Source organism: Canis lupus, chromosome 20, assembly GCF_011100685.1.
Source record: "Canis lupus familiaris isolate Mischka breed German Shepherd chromosome 20, alternate assembly UU_Cfam_GSD_1.0, whole genome shotgun sequence".
NCBI lineage: Eukaryota > Metazoa > Chordata > Mammalia > Carnivora > Canidae > Canis > Canis lupus.
Window position 1 is genome coordinate 21,092,443 of NC_049241.1, and position 14,818 is coordinate 21,107,260.

General features: G+C 38.4%; 1 protein-coding gene and 1 long non-coding RNA gene across 13 annotated transcripts in view; one reads left to right on the forward strand and one right to left on the reverse strand.

The window, feature by feature from the left end:
* FOXP1 (forkhead box P1) overlaps positions 1 to 14,818 on the forward strand; it is a 584,602-nt gene that overhangs the window by 518,932 nt on the left and 50,852 nt on the right. For all 12 annotated transcript variants that reach the window (XM_038565860.1, XM_038565870.1, XM_038565861.1 and 9 more), the window contains one exon: positions 7,824 to 7,928. In XM_038565860.1, the coding sequence (XP_038421788.1) occupies positions 7,824 to 7,928 (105 nt within the window). The remainder of the gene's footprint in view (positions 1 to 7,823; positions 7,929 to 14,818) is intronic.
* LOC119864657 overlaps positions 4,138 to 14,818 on the reverse strand; it is a 35,454-nt gene continuing 24,773 nt past the window's right edge. The window contains exon 3 of the long non-coding RNA XR_005374763.1: positions 4,138 to 4,530. This is a non-coding gene — a long non-coding RNA (uncharacterized LOC119864657). The remainder of the gene's footprint in view (positions 4,531 to 14,818) is intronic.

Genomic DNA, 14,818 nt, shown 5'->3' on the forward strand with positions numbered 1-14,818 from the left:
TTTTTACAAAGCTACCAGGAAGAAGGATGCCGTACTCACATCCTCATTTCCCCTGTTCCCACATATCATTTGTGCGTTGGTAGGCAGGTGTAAGACCTTTTCCTCCTGATACTGCAATGTAACCCATGAAGAAACTTGACCTGTCATTTTATTTTCTGCAAGAGACTTTGACTTCCAGCTGGTTTGGAGGAGATACACAATAGTAGGAAAGACGTCAGAAGAATAAACTCTAAAATGGAAACTCGTGGTAGAGATATAAGTCATCATCTCTTTTGCTATTGTTCATCTGTATCGTTCCCTATTATAAGGACCACTGTGATGGGAGTGCCAAAGCCAACTCCTCTTCTTTGGTGTCCATGAGATTGAGGTATTATATAGATCGTAACTATATCAGTTTGTGAACATCTATATAAAAAATCTGTAGTCACCTATCTTCTGATATCACTTCATTGCTAGAAATTGAATTCATACTCCCATCTTTCAACCTGAGAACTCCCCGATCTGGTATAGTGTAAGTGTAAAGTGGTAAAGTATCATTCCAAGTAGGGTGTGCTAGTAAAGTAGAAAGCAGGGGAATAGGGTAAAAACTACAAAGTCATGCTAGAGAAGGAGAGAAAGGGGGATCATTTCTGTGTAAGTTCTCACTAAAGAATTAAATAAGCTTTAAAACAGTAGCTTTCATTGACACTCACATGGTTATGATCACAGTTTAGCATAAGGCATTTTTGTATCAGGTAGCCGTGAAACTGTCAAGAGACCGCGTTTCCAGAAACCAGAGGTATCTGGAGTTGTTGCAGGTTTTAGCAGGGAGGGAGCAGTCTCTTGCCATCCAGCAAAAATCATGAGCTGTGACAGATCTGAGAGGGGAAGATTCTGTGACCAGTAGTGTTATGAGGTGGGCATGAGACCAAAGAATTGGAAAAAAGATAAGGAGAGACTTGAGCCATAGGGAGACACCAAGGTAGTTTGGCAGAGAACTGGTCTTCACTGTTTGGATCCTGGGTAACCTGTCTTAGGGTTAGCATTCCGTTACTGTTGGCTGGCTGAATGAAAGGCTGAATGGTGGGAAAAAGAAAGATGACCAGTGTGGAGGAGGGAGACAGAACTGCTTCTAAGCAGTCAAAGGTGGTGGGAAGGGGATTAGTTGTACTTTTGGGTGTATTTATAGGGGGTGGGGAATGCTTTAGAAGGACAAAGCTTGGGGATCCCTGGGTGGCGCAGCGGTTTAGCGCCTGCCTTTGGCCCAGGGCGCGATCCTGGAGACCCGGGATCGAATCCCACGTCGGGCTCCCGGTGCATGGAGCCTGCTTCTCCCTCTGTCTGTGTGTCTGCCTCTCTCTCTCTCTCTCTGTGACTATCATAAATAAAATTAAAAAAAAAAATTAAAAAAAAAAAAGAAGGACAAAGCTTTCTGTTCCATGAAGCAGGAAGGATTCCCTTAGTCCTTACTGGAAGGCATAGACCTCCTTCATTCCTTCAACCAGTAATCACTGAGCACCTCCTCCTCATTCATATTGTCAGTAACAAGATGTGTCATTTTTCCCCACTCCTTATCCATGTGGAAGATGTAGCAAAAGTGAATTTATGTTTGGTTGGTTTTTGACAATGGTGCCAATTCATTTAGGATAGAATAGAATAATCTTCTCATCAAATGGTACTGGGACAACATGCAGAAAAATTAAGTTGGACCTCTTCCTCACACCATATACAGAAAATAACTCAAAATGAATGTGAGGGCTAGCACTCTCAGAAGAAAACACAGGAATAAATCTTCATTATGTTTGATTAGCCAGTGGGTTATTAGATGTGACATTGGAATCACAAGGAACCACAGAAAAAATAGATACATTGGACTTTGTCAAAATTAGAGACTTGTGCTTCAAAGCACACCATCAAGAAACTGAAAAGACAATCCACAAATGGAAGTAAATATTTCTAAATCATATATCTGATAAGAAATGAATGTGCAGAACGTATTTTTAAAAAACTCTTGCTGTTCAACAATAAAAAAAACTAATTTTAAAAAAAATGCACAAAGAATTTAAATAGATGTTTCTCTAAAGATCTATACGTGGTCAGTAAGCTCAAGAAAAGATGCTCAACATCATTAAACAATAAATAAATCAGAAACACAAAAAGGTACCACTTTACATCCACCAACGTGGTGAAAATAAAGACATATAGCAGGTGTTGGCAAGTGTATGGAGAAATTGGAACCCTCAAACAATTCTGGTCAGAATATAAAGTAGTAAAGCTGCTTTCAAAACTGGTCTGGCATTTCTTCAAAATGTTAACCATAGAGTTACCATGTGACCTGCCAGTTCTCCTCTTAGATATGTGCCTCAAAGAAATGAGAACATAAATTCTCATGTATATGGACATGTATATGGACATGCATTCTCATACCATCACTATTCACAATGGCCAGAACATGGAAACAGCCCAAATGTCTATCGGTGGATAAATGAATTTAAAAAAAAAAAAAAAAAAAAAAAAAAACCGTCTCTATACATCTAGTGGAATACTCTTAAGCTGTAAAAAGAAAAAAGAAAAGAAAGTACTGATACATGCTACAGTGGGGATAAGCTCCCAAAACATGCTAAGTGCAAGAAGGCAAACACAAAAAAAGCACATCTTGTATGATACTAGTTACATGAAATGTCCAGAATAAGCAGATTATCTAGAAACAGAAAGAAGACAGTGGTTGGAAGGAACTGAAGGTCGGGAAGAGATGAGAAGTGATTGTTAATGGGTAGAGGATTCATTTTTGGTGTGATAGAAATATTCTAAAATTATATGTGATGTGATTACACAGCTTTGAGCATAATCAAAACCATTGACTTATACACGTGAAAAGAGTGAATCGTGTGGTGTATGAATCTCTCAATGGCGTTTAAAAAGAAAAGCATATTCCACCTTTTTAAGTGATTGGAGAATGACCAACAGTCTTTTATAACTCAAATTATGAAATGATATGCCGGTGAAATAATAGACAATTTATAATTTGAGGTTAATTCAGGGGGAGCAGTGGGGAGAGAAGCTATAAGTCTGATGGACACAGATGAAGGCTTTTGTTACAGATGAATCAGTAATTTTGTGAGGAAGCAAGCAGCACTCTTAGAAAAGAGAAAAAACACAAATTGGGGTCGACTCAGAAGACAACCATGAGAATTTGGGTCAGAGTGCAGGAAGAGCTGAGTGTGCCTTCAGGAGAAAGGAAAACTGCCTTTAACTTGGCAGGAAATGTCTTGGGACAGCAGGGTGTCTGTTGACGTCCTCTCCTTCAAAGATTGTCCTCCTCTTCCAGGGAAAATTAACTTTATGGGACTGAAAAGGATATAAAAGAGGAGAGACTGAAATGAGAGAGTGTTCTTAGTTGCAGCAGGTGGATTGAATGATTCCAGTTTCAAGTTGTCATTAAGAAGTGAACTTGGAAGGAAATCGTGAAGAGTTAACCACTGAGAACCCGCAGCCATTATACCATCTTAGAGGCTAAAATCTGTATTGAAGTCACTATGGCTCTGCCTGATACACTTTGACATAAGAAGAGTAAATTTCCCCTCTTTTACCACTTGGCATATCCCAAAAGGCAGTCAGAAAATAAATGTCTATTCTGCTTTTCTGATGACCCAGAAACGCTCCCATTCAAAAGTATAGCTGATGTGCCGTAGAGAGTGGCTGAAAGGTCAGAAGCGTGACTCAGCCACACATACCGTGGGCTCTGCTCTACCACTGTCAGGGCAAATGGCAGTCTCAATATTGAGTACTGAGTAGCACTTGATTTTTTCATGTGTGCCTATACAGCAATATATATATTAATTAATAATTGCACAGCAAAACATTTCTACACTGTACAATATAACACCTTCCAAAGTGATATGGTAAAAATTCCATTTCTTCATCACCCCTGACAATTATTATGGTCCCTTTTATGTTTGTCCAGAGAGAGTCTATCAGTGCACCACCACCAACCTATTCCTTTTCCTTCCATAGCCAAGCACTTTATTTCAGACGACTGTGTAATTTATCCAATTATAGTCCCTGGCCACGTAGGTCAGGGTGGCCCGAACCAGTGATCCTGTGAGCCAAGATGCATCAACGCCTTATTTTTTTTTTTATTTTATTTATTCATGAGAGACAGAGAGAGGCAGAGACACAGGCAGAGGGAGAAGCAGGCTCCATGCAGGGAGCCCGACATGGGACTCGATCCCAGGACTCCAGGATCATGCCCTGGGCCGAAGGCAGGCACTAAACCTAAGTTTACCAGGAGATTTGGGTAGCAGTACAGGTTGAATGGGCTTCATCTTTTAGGAAATCAGGAGTGTGGATAAAAGAGGTAAAGATTTCAAAGCTTCCCGCTTGGAACCTGCACCTGCTCATGGTCGTCATTAACCAGCTCTACTTCGAATACACATCAGGTGGAATGCCAGTCTGGCTGTAAAATGCAGCATGCTCTCTTAGATGGGAATGTGGAACAGCCTTCGCTGTGCACCGGAAGCGCCATTTCCTTTGTGGCCTGAATAATTGGACCTGTAAGATGCAAAAAATAAATAAAAGTATTTGATTATATATTAAACATGAAAAACGAGTAACAATCGCGTTTATGGTTTCCATTTCTGTAAACGAGTAATACATTAGAAGAAAAAAATGTAGCGCAGTAATGTACTGGATGTTAACAGTGTTTTCTAGGGTGGGGTTATTGGTTATGAGATGAGGGTGGAGTGGCGTGGGGAATGGACTTTTCTTCAGTTGCCAGCTCAGAGTTAGTGTTATGTGAATTTATTAAAATAAGAGCATGTCTTGATTTTTTGGAGTAAATAAGGTTTTAACATAGAGTTAAGTTTTCAAGAGGTCTGAGGACCTAACTGCGTATGTGTGTGAGGACCTGGTTGTTTTAGATGTCGGGTGTCCGTGGTTGTCTTCTTCCAGCCTTACTAAGCTGTGCTCTGTCCTTACTTTGCAATAAGGATACCAAGTTGAACAGAAAATGAATTCTTAGAGCAGCGTGGGTTTTATTCAGGCCACGGGGCCTTCACAAATCAGTTAACCAAAAGCAGAGAGATTGGGTAGGGGAGGGGATGGAGTCCATGTTAAATCATATATGTTTTATTTCTCATCCTAAATCTCTCTAGTGAACACAGCATTTTCTGTCACACTGTTTGGAACACTTTCTAGCTAACAACAACAAAGCACCATCGAATAACCATTTGCAGTTTTTAACTAGTGGTATTAAGTTCCTATTCTAACTAGTTGAGGCATTTGGCTTCCAACCTAAGGAATCAAAGTGTGTATAATGGCTGCAAACATACTCGGCATGTAGCATCTGTCCAGAGCAACTCGATAGAATATTCATAGTGAATTTTAAAACTTCATACTCATTAATTGACTCATCCCGTTTCTCTGAATATGTCTTGTAAAAACCAGTTATATACTAGAATGCTTTACCTGGTAAATTTTATTTTTAACATTAAAAGTTTATTTTTAACATTATTCATAAACATATGAAACATGAAGGGAATCTCAAGGTCCAATGTGGATGGTTAGACAAATTTTGGTATGTAATTGAAGCTAAGATGGTTTATGATAGGCTGTTAGCTTCGGTAAATAAAATTTTGAAGACTGTTGATAGCATGAGAAATTATTTAATAACAAAACTATGTTAAATATAAAAGGACGACATAAATTTTCATGCTTTAATTTGTCACAAGTGTGTATTATATATTTTTATATATATGTAAACCGAAGTGGGTAAAGAAACATTTTTTTTTCTCTCTAAGCTGTTGGTAGGAACAGTTTTCTTTTTATTTTTTTATTTTATTTATTTTTTTTTTTTAAATTTTTTTTTAATTTTTATTTATTTATGATAGTCACAGAGAGAGAGAGAGAGAGAGGCAGAGACACAGGCAGAGGGAGAAGCAGGCTCCATGCACCGGGACCCCGACGTGGGATTCAATCCTGGGTCACCAGGATCGCGCCCTGGGCCAAAGGCAGGCGCCAAACCGCTGCGCCACCCAGGGATCCAGTTTTCTTTTTAAATGATTTCCTTCCCTCAGAAGAGCTGCGAAATCTAGTCCTTAGAGAAGGACTCCTTAATTTCAAATGTTGTCAGGAATTTTTTAAAATTTTGTTTTTGTACCATATCGTTTTTTTCCCCAGTGTTATTGAGATATAATTGTCATACAGCATTGTAGAAGTTGTACAGCTTAATGACTTGATTTACTTGTGTCATGACATGATTACCAAAATAGTTTCCCTAGCATCCATCACCTTATGTAATTGGTTTTAGTCTTTAAAAAATCTGAAAATGAACTTAGATTGGCAGTAATTCTTTCCTTTGGTCTGGTGGACTTTTGCCCTCTTCAACTGCGTAGAGAATATCCTTTTGTCATTGGGCTTTATAAGTCTCACTGCAGAGCTACCTTCGTTCACTCATGTCATTCTTTTCTCTCATGAGGGACACCTTTATGAGTTAGATTTCTGTAATTTTTTTTTTCTGGTTCCCAGATGTATTTTCTGTTTTAAGGCAGAGAAGCTTGTCATTATTTTCAAGTTATATTAAATTTCCAGCATAATTATTTAAAGGCCATAGAGAGACCTATTGATCCTTGATAAGGTGTAGTTCTGTGCACATGTGTGTTTACTCCTACTGCTCCTTAGTTTAAGTGTTCATAATATGCCCACTGTGGACTCATTATGTTATGAGTCAGGGACAAGTGGCATTTGTGTATGTCTGCTCTGTGAATGTGAATCGATAGATGATATATGAATACACATCCTGGTGGTGATATAAAATATAAGCCGTACGTGCCTGGGTGTGCGTGCGTGTGTACGTGTATGTGTGTGTGTAGTCATGATTGAAGTTCAAAGTCATGGAGAAGCAGTGGAGTAAGTTGCAAAATAGCCTTTTCCTTGAAGGGAATGTGCCTGAGTACAAAACAGAACTCCCTGTGTTAGTTTTACATTTCTATTTGATGGAATCTAAGGTTATGGAAACGACTGTAAAAATAATTTGTCTGAAAGAAGTCTGGATGCAGAAATCTAATAGAGAAAATATTTGAGAATATGGTTCATCAGCGAGTGCAACAGATACACTTCCCCAAGCACCACCTGGCGTGGATCAAAGCATCCCATGACTTGGATCCTTGTGGTCAAATCATTATGTATTGATTGGAACCCCACTGGAGGATTAACCCCTCGTGTTCATGCCAAGTTTTTTCTCACTCTTGGTGTCTGTAATTTTAGAGATATAATCCTTCTGCTGTTATTAGTATCTTTTTAAAACTAATCATCTACTTGGGTCTTTCTAAATTATTTTATTCTAAATTATTTAATTGCTCTGTTCTTTGCTTGATAAAATTAATTTATGAAAAGATCATACAATTATGTGAAAGCAGTTTTTTGGTGGAAGGAAGGAGGAAAGTGTATAATATTCTGGGTAGAAAACAGCAAGAGAATCTCAAAATCAAGTACAGATTTTATCATTTTCATTATGTAGATTAAATGATAAATTCTAGCTTTTTAAAGAATCCTTCACAGTCTCAGTAGAGAGCTTTGCCTCTAACAAAAGCCTGTCAAACACTTTTCATACATGGTGGTTACATTTCTAACATTGGACTATTCACATTTTGGAATTTAACTCTTGCTTTTAAATAACAATTCAGAATTAATTAGTAAATTCATGGGAGAAAGAAACCCTCAAGTCCTCCATGTCCACTTTCAGCCATATGGGTTCCTCTTCCCTTTTAAGTCTGGTGGGATGGTTCTTGGCAACATATTCATTCTCTTGTCCTTTGTGTGTGTGTGTGTGTGTTTTTTTTTTTCAGTTTGTCCCATGAGGAGCATCCCCATAGCCATCCTCTCTATGGACATGGTGTATGCAAGTGGCCAGGCTGTGAAGCAGTGTGCGAAGATTTCCAATCATTTCTAAAGTAAGAATGATTTTATATTGCTTTTTTCTTTTACATAGCCATCACCTCCCACTGTTCATGCTTTTCCTCATAAAATGCCTTTTTGATGGAGGGTTTCATACCACCATTTTGAGAATGGACTCTAAATCATAAGGTCTAGCACATTGTCATAGGAATAGTTACAGAATCTGTGGAGGGTTGAGTGTAAAAGGCAAAAGAGGTATAACCAAGGGCAGTTTTGACGCTCTTCATAAGAGTCTGTGTTTACCCATTTTCTCAGAATGACAGTGATTAAATAAAAATTCTGCCAATATTAAATTTGCAATAATTTAGTTTTCACTTTTATTCTTGTGTCTGCATACTGAATCACTGCCCTACTAACTCTAATTCTTTAAAACTGCTGTCAGCTACTGGCCAGTTGTAGGCTGGTGATTGATCCTCTTTGTTTTTATACCAGTGACTTTATAATCCTAAGAAATGGATGCCAAGGAAATGCTACCACCTTGCTTCTTAGTGTTCCGTATTGGTGTCAGCTTTAGTTCAGATTCTTGTCCTTATGGGGAGCATGGAGTAACTTTAATTTCTACAATTAAACTATGACTAAAACTTAGGTTATCCCATTTGAATCTGTATCACTGTTAAAGTATCTCTGTAAATAAATGGCACATTAATCTTCTCATAGTTGAAGTAAAATGTTCTGTACTACATTTTACTATTTCTCTTTCTTACAGTAACTTGTCCTTTAATAAAATTTAGACTAAACCACCCTGTGTTATTGACACCCCCATAAATTTATTGATAGTATAATTGAATCATTGACAGAATGAATATAATAATACATTATATTTAGTGTATTTACATATGCAGTAATCCAATGTATGCACATGTATCACTCCTATAAAGGAGTGATCTGGCTTCGTGATGTCTTACACTTGGGTGTTGGGGGGGGTCTTTCCTTCTGTCTTTTCTCTCTCATTTAAGCCTCTAGAAAAAGAAGCAGGCTGATATATGTGCAGGTCTGGTTTTTGTGTGGTCTTTACATTGTTAAAGCAATCTGTATATTTAGCTTTATGGATCTGGATACAAATAGTGTACAAACCCATTAAAGGTACATCCAGTGTAACCTGAAAGGAGCCTTGGTGAATATGATTTTGTAGTTAATGAAGCCTGTGAATCTGTTTCAGAACTTCCCAGCTTTCATATTTTAATTGAAGAACATAAGGTGGTCATTAGAAACTTAAGGACTTAAAAATTTTTTTTAAAAGACATGCCTGAAATTTGTTTCTAAATATCAGCAATCAAGAGCAGCAGTGCTTTAAAGTAAGCAAAAGCCCTTTACAGTTATTATGATTCAAGTTAGTGTTATTGGGCTTTGTTCTCTTATAAAATCATTGATTATAAATCACTGTTTTGTTATTGCCTAATTGCATTTAGATAATGAGAGAAAAAGACCTCTTTCAAATTCTGATTTCTCTGACTGCACCAGTGCTAGCTTTGATGAATGTGTTGGTGCTAATTTCACTCATCTATAGAATGATAACCATCTGCAAATAAGATTTTTTTCATAAAGTGTTTAGAAATATACAATTGCTGTGAACATTCTCATTGTATCAGTTTTAGAGTCATGAGGGAAATGGGCAGTTTTCCAATATGATCCACTTAAAAAATGTTGTTAATAACCAAAATGTTTTCACCTTTATCCTCTAATCAGAAGTCTGTTTATTATGTAAGCTGACAATTAGGTGATATAAAGATACAGATATATACAATGTATATATAGTATATATGATTTTTATTATACATGATGTATTTTTATTATATATTACATATATAATCTTTTTTTCTTCTGAGCCTCCACCATAAGCTAGCACAATTTCAAACCATACCTTGTCCTAAAGAAAAGAATCTAAGATCATCAAAATTGAGACCTAGACTAATTCCTATTTTTTTTAAAATCCCCTTTTAAGGATATTAGGAGCCTAGCTCTTTATAGGAAACCACCTCTCAATTATTTATTGTGGTTTTGCACATGACATGACATGTTCTCAGTTCATATTTGCTCAGTGGAATTGGAATGCCCACTCTGAAGCTGCAGCTGTTGCTTGTTTATTTCCTAGGACTTATTGGCTTGTATTTCTTAGAAGACTTTTGTTTGCAAGCTACAGAAACCTGACTTTAAATTGCTTTAACCCCTCATCCTTTCTCCCAACTAAAAAAAGGGGATAGGGAATGGTAATTGACTCTGGTAACTGGGAAGTCCATGGCTGGATCCAGATGCTTAAACAGTGTTATTAGAGTATTGCTCTTGTGTCTTTTAGGTCAGTTTCTCTGTATTGCCTCCATTCTTGGGCTCTTTCCAAGTAGAACTAAAGAAGACAATGCCATGCCACAGGTTTATTAATCTCAGAGTGCCTCTCTTCTCCAAATAATTCCAGCAATAGTCCTAAGCAGACTGTCACTGACCCAGATTGAGTGAGGTGTTCCAGCTTTGAGCCAATCCATCAGATGCCCACCTCCAGAGCTGATAGAGATGTGTTCACCCTTTGTGAGCCACCGGTGTCTTAGGGAGGAGAGACTTGGTTCCTGAGTGTGGAAGAGGAGTATGTAAATCAGCAGAGGGAGAGTAAATGCTGGGAGGAAACAAACAAACACTAGGATTCATTGTTCTCTCACTGCTTTCCTCAGTTATACATTGATTGGCCATATATGATGATTTCAGGATTCTGAGTTTCTTCTATAGCGTGATTTTGGCTCTTGGAAATTCAGAGTTGTCTTCAGGTTTCAGTGTCTTGCTTAATGTAGTGGAAAATAAGTTAGTCTTCTTGCAGATTCACTTCTCCCACATTTGTGTGCAGTCTAAAGAGTAATCAAACTGGCTTTACTGAAACCAACTTTGCTTTACATTGACCTGGACTGGAAGAGCTACCGTATTTCATGTGGTCAAACAGAAACTACGTGGCCTCTTTGAATCATGTCATCGTGGAGTCATTGTTATTGGGAAGTGATGTATTTCTTCTCTAGTTGTGCCAGATTTGTAGATTCTGGAAGCACTTCTTCTCTTGGGTTCACTCTTCTTTTCCCATATTCCTCTTCTATGGTTTAAGCAGGTTGAAAAGCAGCATTTGGGTTCTCCAAGGTACTCTTGCTCAACAAAATGTTGACCACTGACCTTGACTTAGTGGCTGCTTTCTAGTTTCTTTCCCCACCTATCTTCTGATACCCCTGATTTTACACTCCCCTAGTAAGAATTTATAATTAAACATCTGTGAGTCAGGGACAGTTCCAAGTACTTTACATATGTAGTTGACCCTTGAACAAAAAATTTCAACTGTGGAGATCCACTTTTATACAGATTTTTTTCTCTGATAAATGTAGGAGTTTTATAAATGCATTTTCTTACCTTAAGATATTCTTAATATTTTTTTGTTATAGCTTACTTTATTGTAATATAGTACATAATACATACAATATAAAACTATGTGTTAATTGACATTATACATTGTTAGTAAGGCTTCCTATTAACAGAGTAGGCGTTAGTTTTTGGGGAGTCAAAAGTTACACGTGGATTTTTTGCTGCATGAGGGGATCACTGTTGCTCCCATGTCTTTTCAAGGAGCAATTGTATAGTTTATTTAATCCTCACATCACCTTACAGTGATAATATTAAGATACTACTTTCAGCCGACAGGTAAGGAAACTGACACAGAGGGGTTAACTAACTTTCCCGAGTCACACAGCGAAGAGGTGGAGTCAAGATCCAATCCAAGCTGTGTTTGTAGTGCCAGCTCCTTAACTGTTATACAGTACCGCCTGGTTAGAAGCAGCGCTGTTTATTAACTACATGTTTTCAACTTAAGGCAGTAGGTGTAGAAAAAGCTTTGATGCGAAGGCAGATTGGGTAGTGAAGCCACTTTGCATCAGCGTGTTTTTCGAGCTAGTTGCAAAGCATCTCAGAGCATCTATATCTGCACATGTAATTTGAGGCAATAATAATATCCTCCACTTCTCAGGGTTATTGGAATTAAAAGGCATATCATATAAGTGCCTGACCCATACCAGTCACTCTTTAAAAATGTATCAGTAGTTCTCTTCTTATCTATCCACTTAAGTATATTTTTAAAGGAGGGATAATTTTAAAAACCCAAACATTTCTGACCATTCCTAAGAAAAACGTCATGATGCTGCAGAGCATGAATCTGTCAGAGAGACAATCTTTTTTTTTTAATATTTTATTTATTCATAGAGATGCAGAGAGAGAAAGAGAGGCAGAGACACAAGCAGAGGGAGAAGCAGGCTCCATGCAGAGAGCCTGACATGGGACTTGATCCAGGGTCTCCAGGATCATGCCCTGGGCTGCAGGCCGCGCTAAACCACTGCGCCACCGGGGCTGCCCGAGAGACAATCTTTTATATACTTTTTTAACCATAAAGTTCTTGTCAAAAGTCCCGCACAGTCAAATGTAATGGGGGAGAGCAGGGGATGGTAAGCTTTTTCTGTAAGGGATCAGACAGTAAATATACTGGGGTTTTCCAGGCTGGACGGTCTCTGTCACAACTACTCACCTCTGCCATTGTGACATAAGAGCAGTCCTAGGACTGTGTAAGGATTGGGTTGGTCAGCTTAGATGCTGACCTCTGACCCTAGGGTAAGCTCTTTTGGTGTCATAACATCTGTAGCTGAGAAATCTTTTTGCATTTCCTTGGCCATAGCTATCCTGGGTTATTTTAGTTTGTATTCACAGAGCCCTTACGTTTATTCATATCTTGGGGAAATATCCCTGCCTGCCTTACCCTGTTACTTCATTCACCAGCCACAGGTTTTATACTTAGATGGGTGTGGGTTCTTCGGGCTCAGTATGAAAGGGGAAAGTGACTTTGCTTGGTAACTGTTTCCTGATCCTCTTTTGCTCAGGCTCATAAGATGAAACTTTTAGAGAGGCCAAGATCAGTTATTCAGGATAAAAATCCCATTTGACAATAAAATGCCACTGTTCACAGAAAGAGAGGTTAAGAGAAGGGAGGGGAGGCTCATAGGTCTAAAAATGAGGCATATTCTTTTTTCCCTCCTGAGCGCAAAATATCATAACTGTTGGTAAATCAAAACCAGAGATTTGACACTTTTCTGTGATCATTCTGCAGTGTTTGTTCCCAAGGTGAGGTATACCACAGGGCCCTTGATTTCAAAGATAAATACTGTACAAATAACCATCCTGTTGTCTTTCCCCCACAGCCAACAGAGGGAAGCTTTATCAGAATCAGCAGATACCCAGTCTATTGTATGCATTTATTTCCCTGTTTCTTCTCAAAACAAGTTGCAGTTTTCGTGTTGATTTTTTTTTTTAACCCATCAGCCATGAGTTATCATGTGACTGCTGTATTTGTGAGCGCTAACGGATACCAGCAGGTGCTCATGCTAACTCTAATGAAATCCTCCAGCCCTGCCTTGCTTGGAGTCCTCCGATAACAGCAAAACAAAAACAAACCCAATCCTCTCCAGATAGGTGAAGCTCCCTGTGTTCTTCCATTCTCTCCCCACTTGGATCAGTTGTTTCTTTTCAAACCCAGTTGAAGACACAACCTTTCCCAGGGAAAACAAGGATTTATAATTCTTACCCTTTTCTTTTCAAAAGGGGCTCATACAATCCTCTGACAAGGCGGAGAACAGATTTGAAGGTTAAATCATGACCACATTTTCCTGTTTCTAACATAAAATGTAAAATCAGACACAGACCCATAGTTTCACAAATACCAGGTAGTCTTACGTGCTTGGGAAAAAAATATTTCCATTTCCCCTAGTTTTTCTCCTAGATGGTCATTTGTATCATATCTCAGGAGTGTGTAATTTGCACCCTTACTTTTTGTATCCCTTTGAAAGGAATTCTTGTTTTGCTTTTGTTTTTATTTTTTGATTATTTCTCTTGGAGAAGAGCACCAGGCACAACAATTCCTTTGCGTGTTGGACAGGGACATATATTACTTATTAAAACAAAATAAATGTTCTGTGTGCCCTAATAGACTAGGAGAAAAAAGGTGAAAGGGGCAGAACTTTGACCCTTTCAAAGAGGTCGATGACTGCAGACAGTAGAGGACATTTCATCGGTCATTTGCTTTAAAAAAAAAAAGAAAAAAAATTTTTTCTGTGAATTTTACTTCTCAAAACTGTGAAGAGTTTTATGTGAAAGAAACTACTAAGTGCACTCTGTAATGTTTTCACAAGTGTTTTTATCATGGTAACATCTTGTTTACTTTAGTTCCCTGCCTAAAACTACTTGGAACATGTTAAGAAAACATCTCGAGAAAGCCTCCACAAAGAGGCTTTTGTTGAACAGCCACCGTGAGGCTGCAAGGATCACAAAGGTGTTAACTTTCCGCCCCTTAAGCACTTCCACATGAAGTTCCAGCAACGATGTTTGTGGTTTTGGAAAAACAAAGTGTATGTTAAAGAAACCAGGTATATGCTAATACATGTCGAAGGAGGCCGGATATCATAAATTGTTTCAAACCATTTGTGGCTCTCGGTTTGCACGCCTGAATGTTCTACAGTGAAATTGCCTCCAGTTAGTGCTGGAGGCTTGAGCACATGTGGAGGGATAGCTGGCAAGAATGTGGCTGTATGCAAATCAAAGCCCAGCCTCACTGTGTAAATCTCAAGAACATGGGGACGAGGACACCGGTCCCCCTGTAGACCCCCAGGTGACAGGTCTTGGCGTATCACAAGATGAGCTTGGTGTTTTGTATGAATTTGACTTTTGCTCTGATCATGCATTTTTGACTTGTTTTAGAAATATAAAAAAAAACTGGGTGGTACCAGAACACTTTTTTTTTTTTTTTTTTTCTTGGTTCGCCTCAAAGAGTTTGCCCTTTCACCTTTCTGACATTGTTCAGGAGTTCAAGACCTTTCCAAGTACTTAG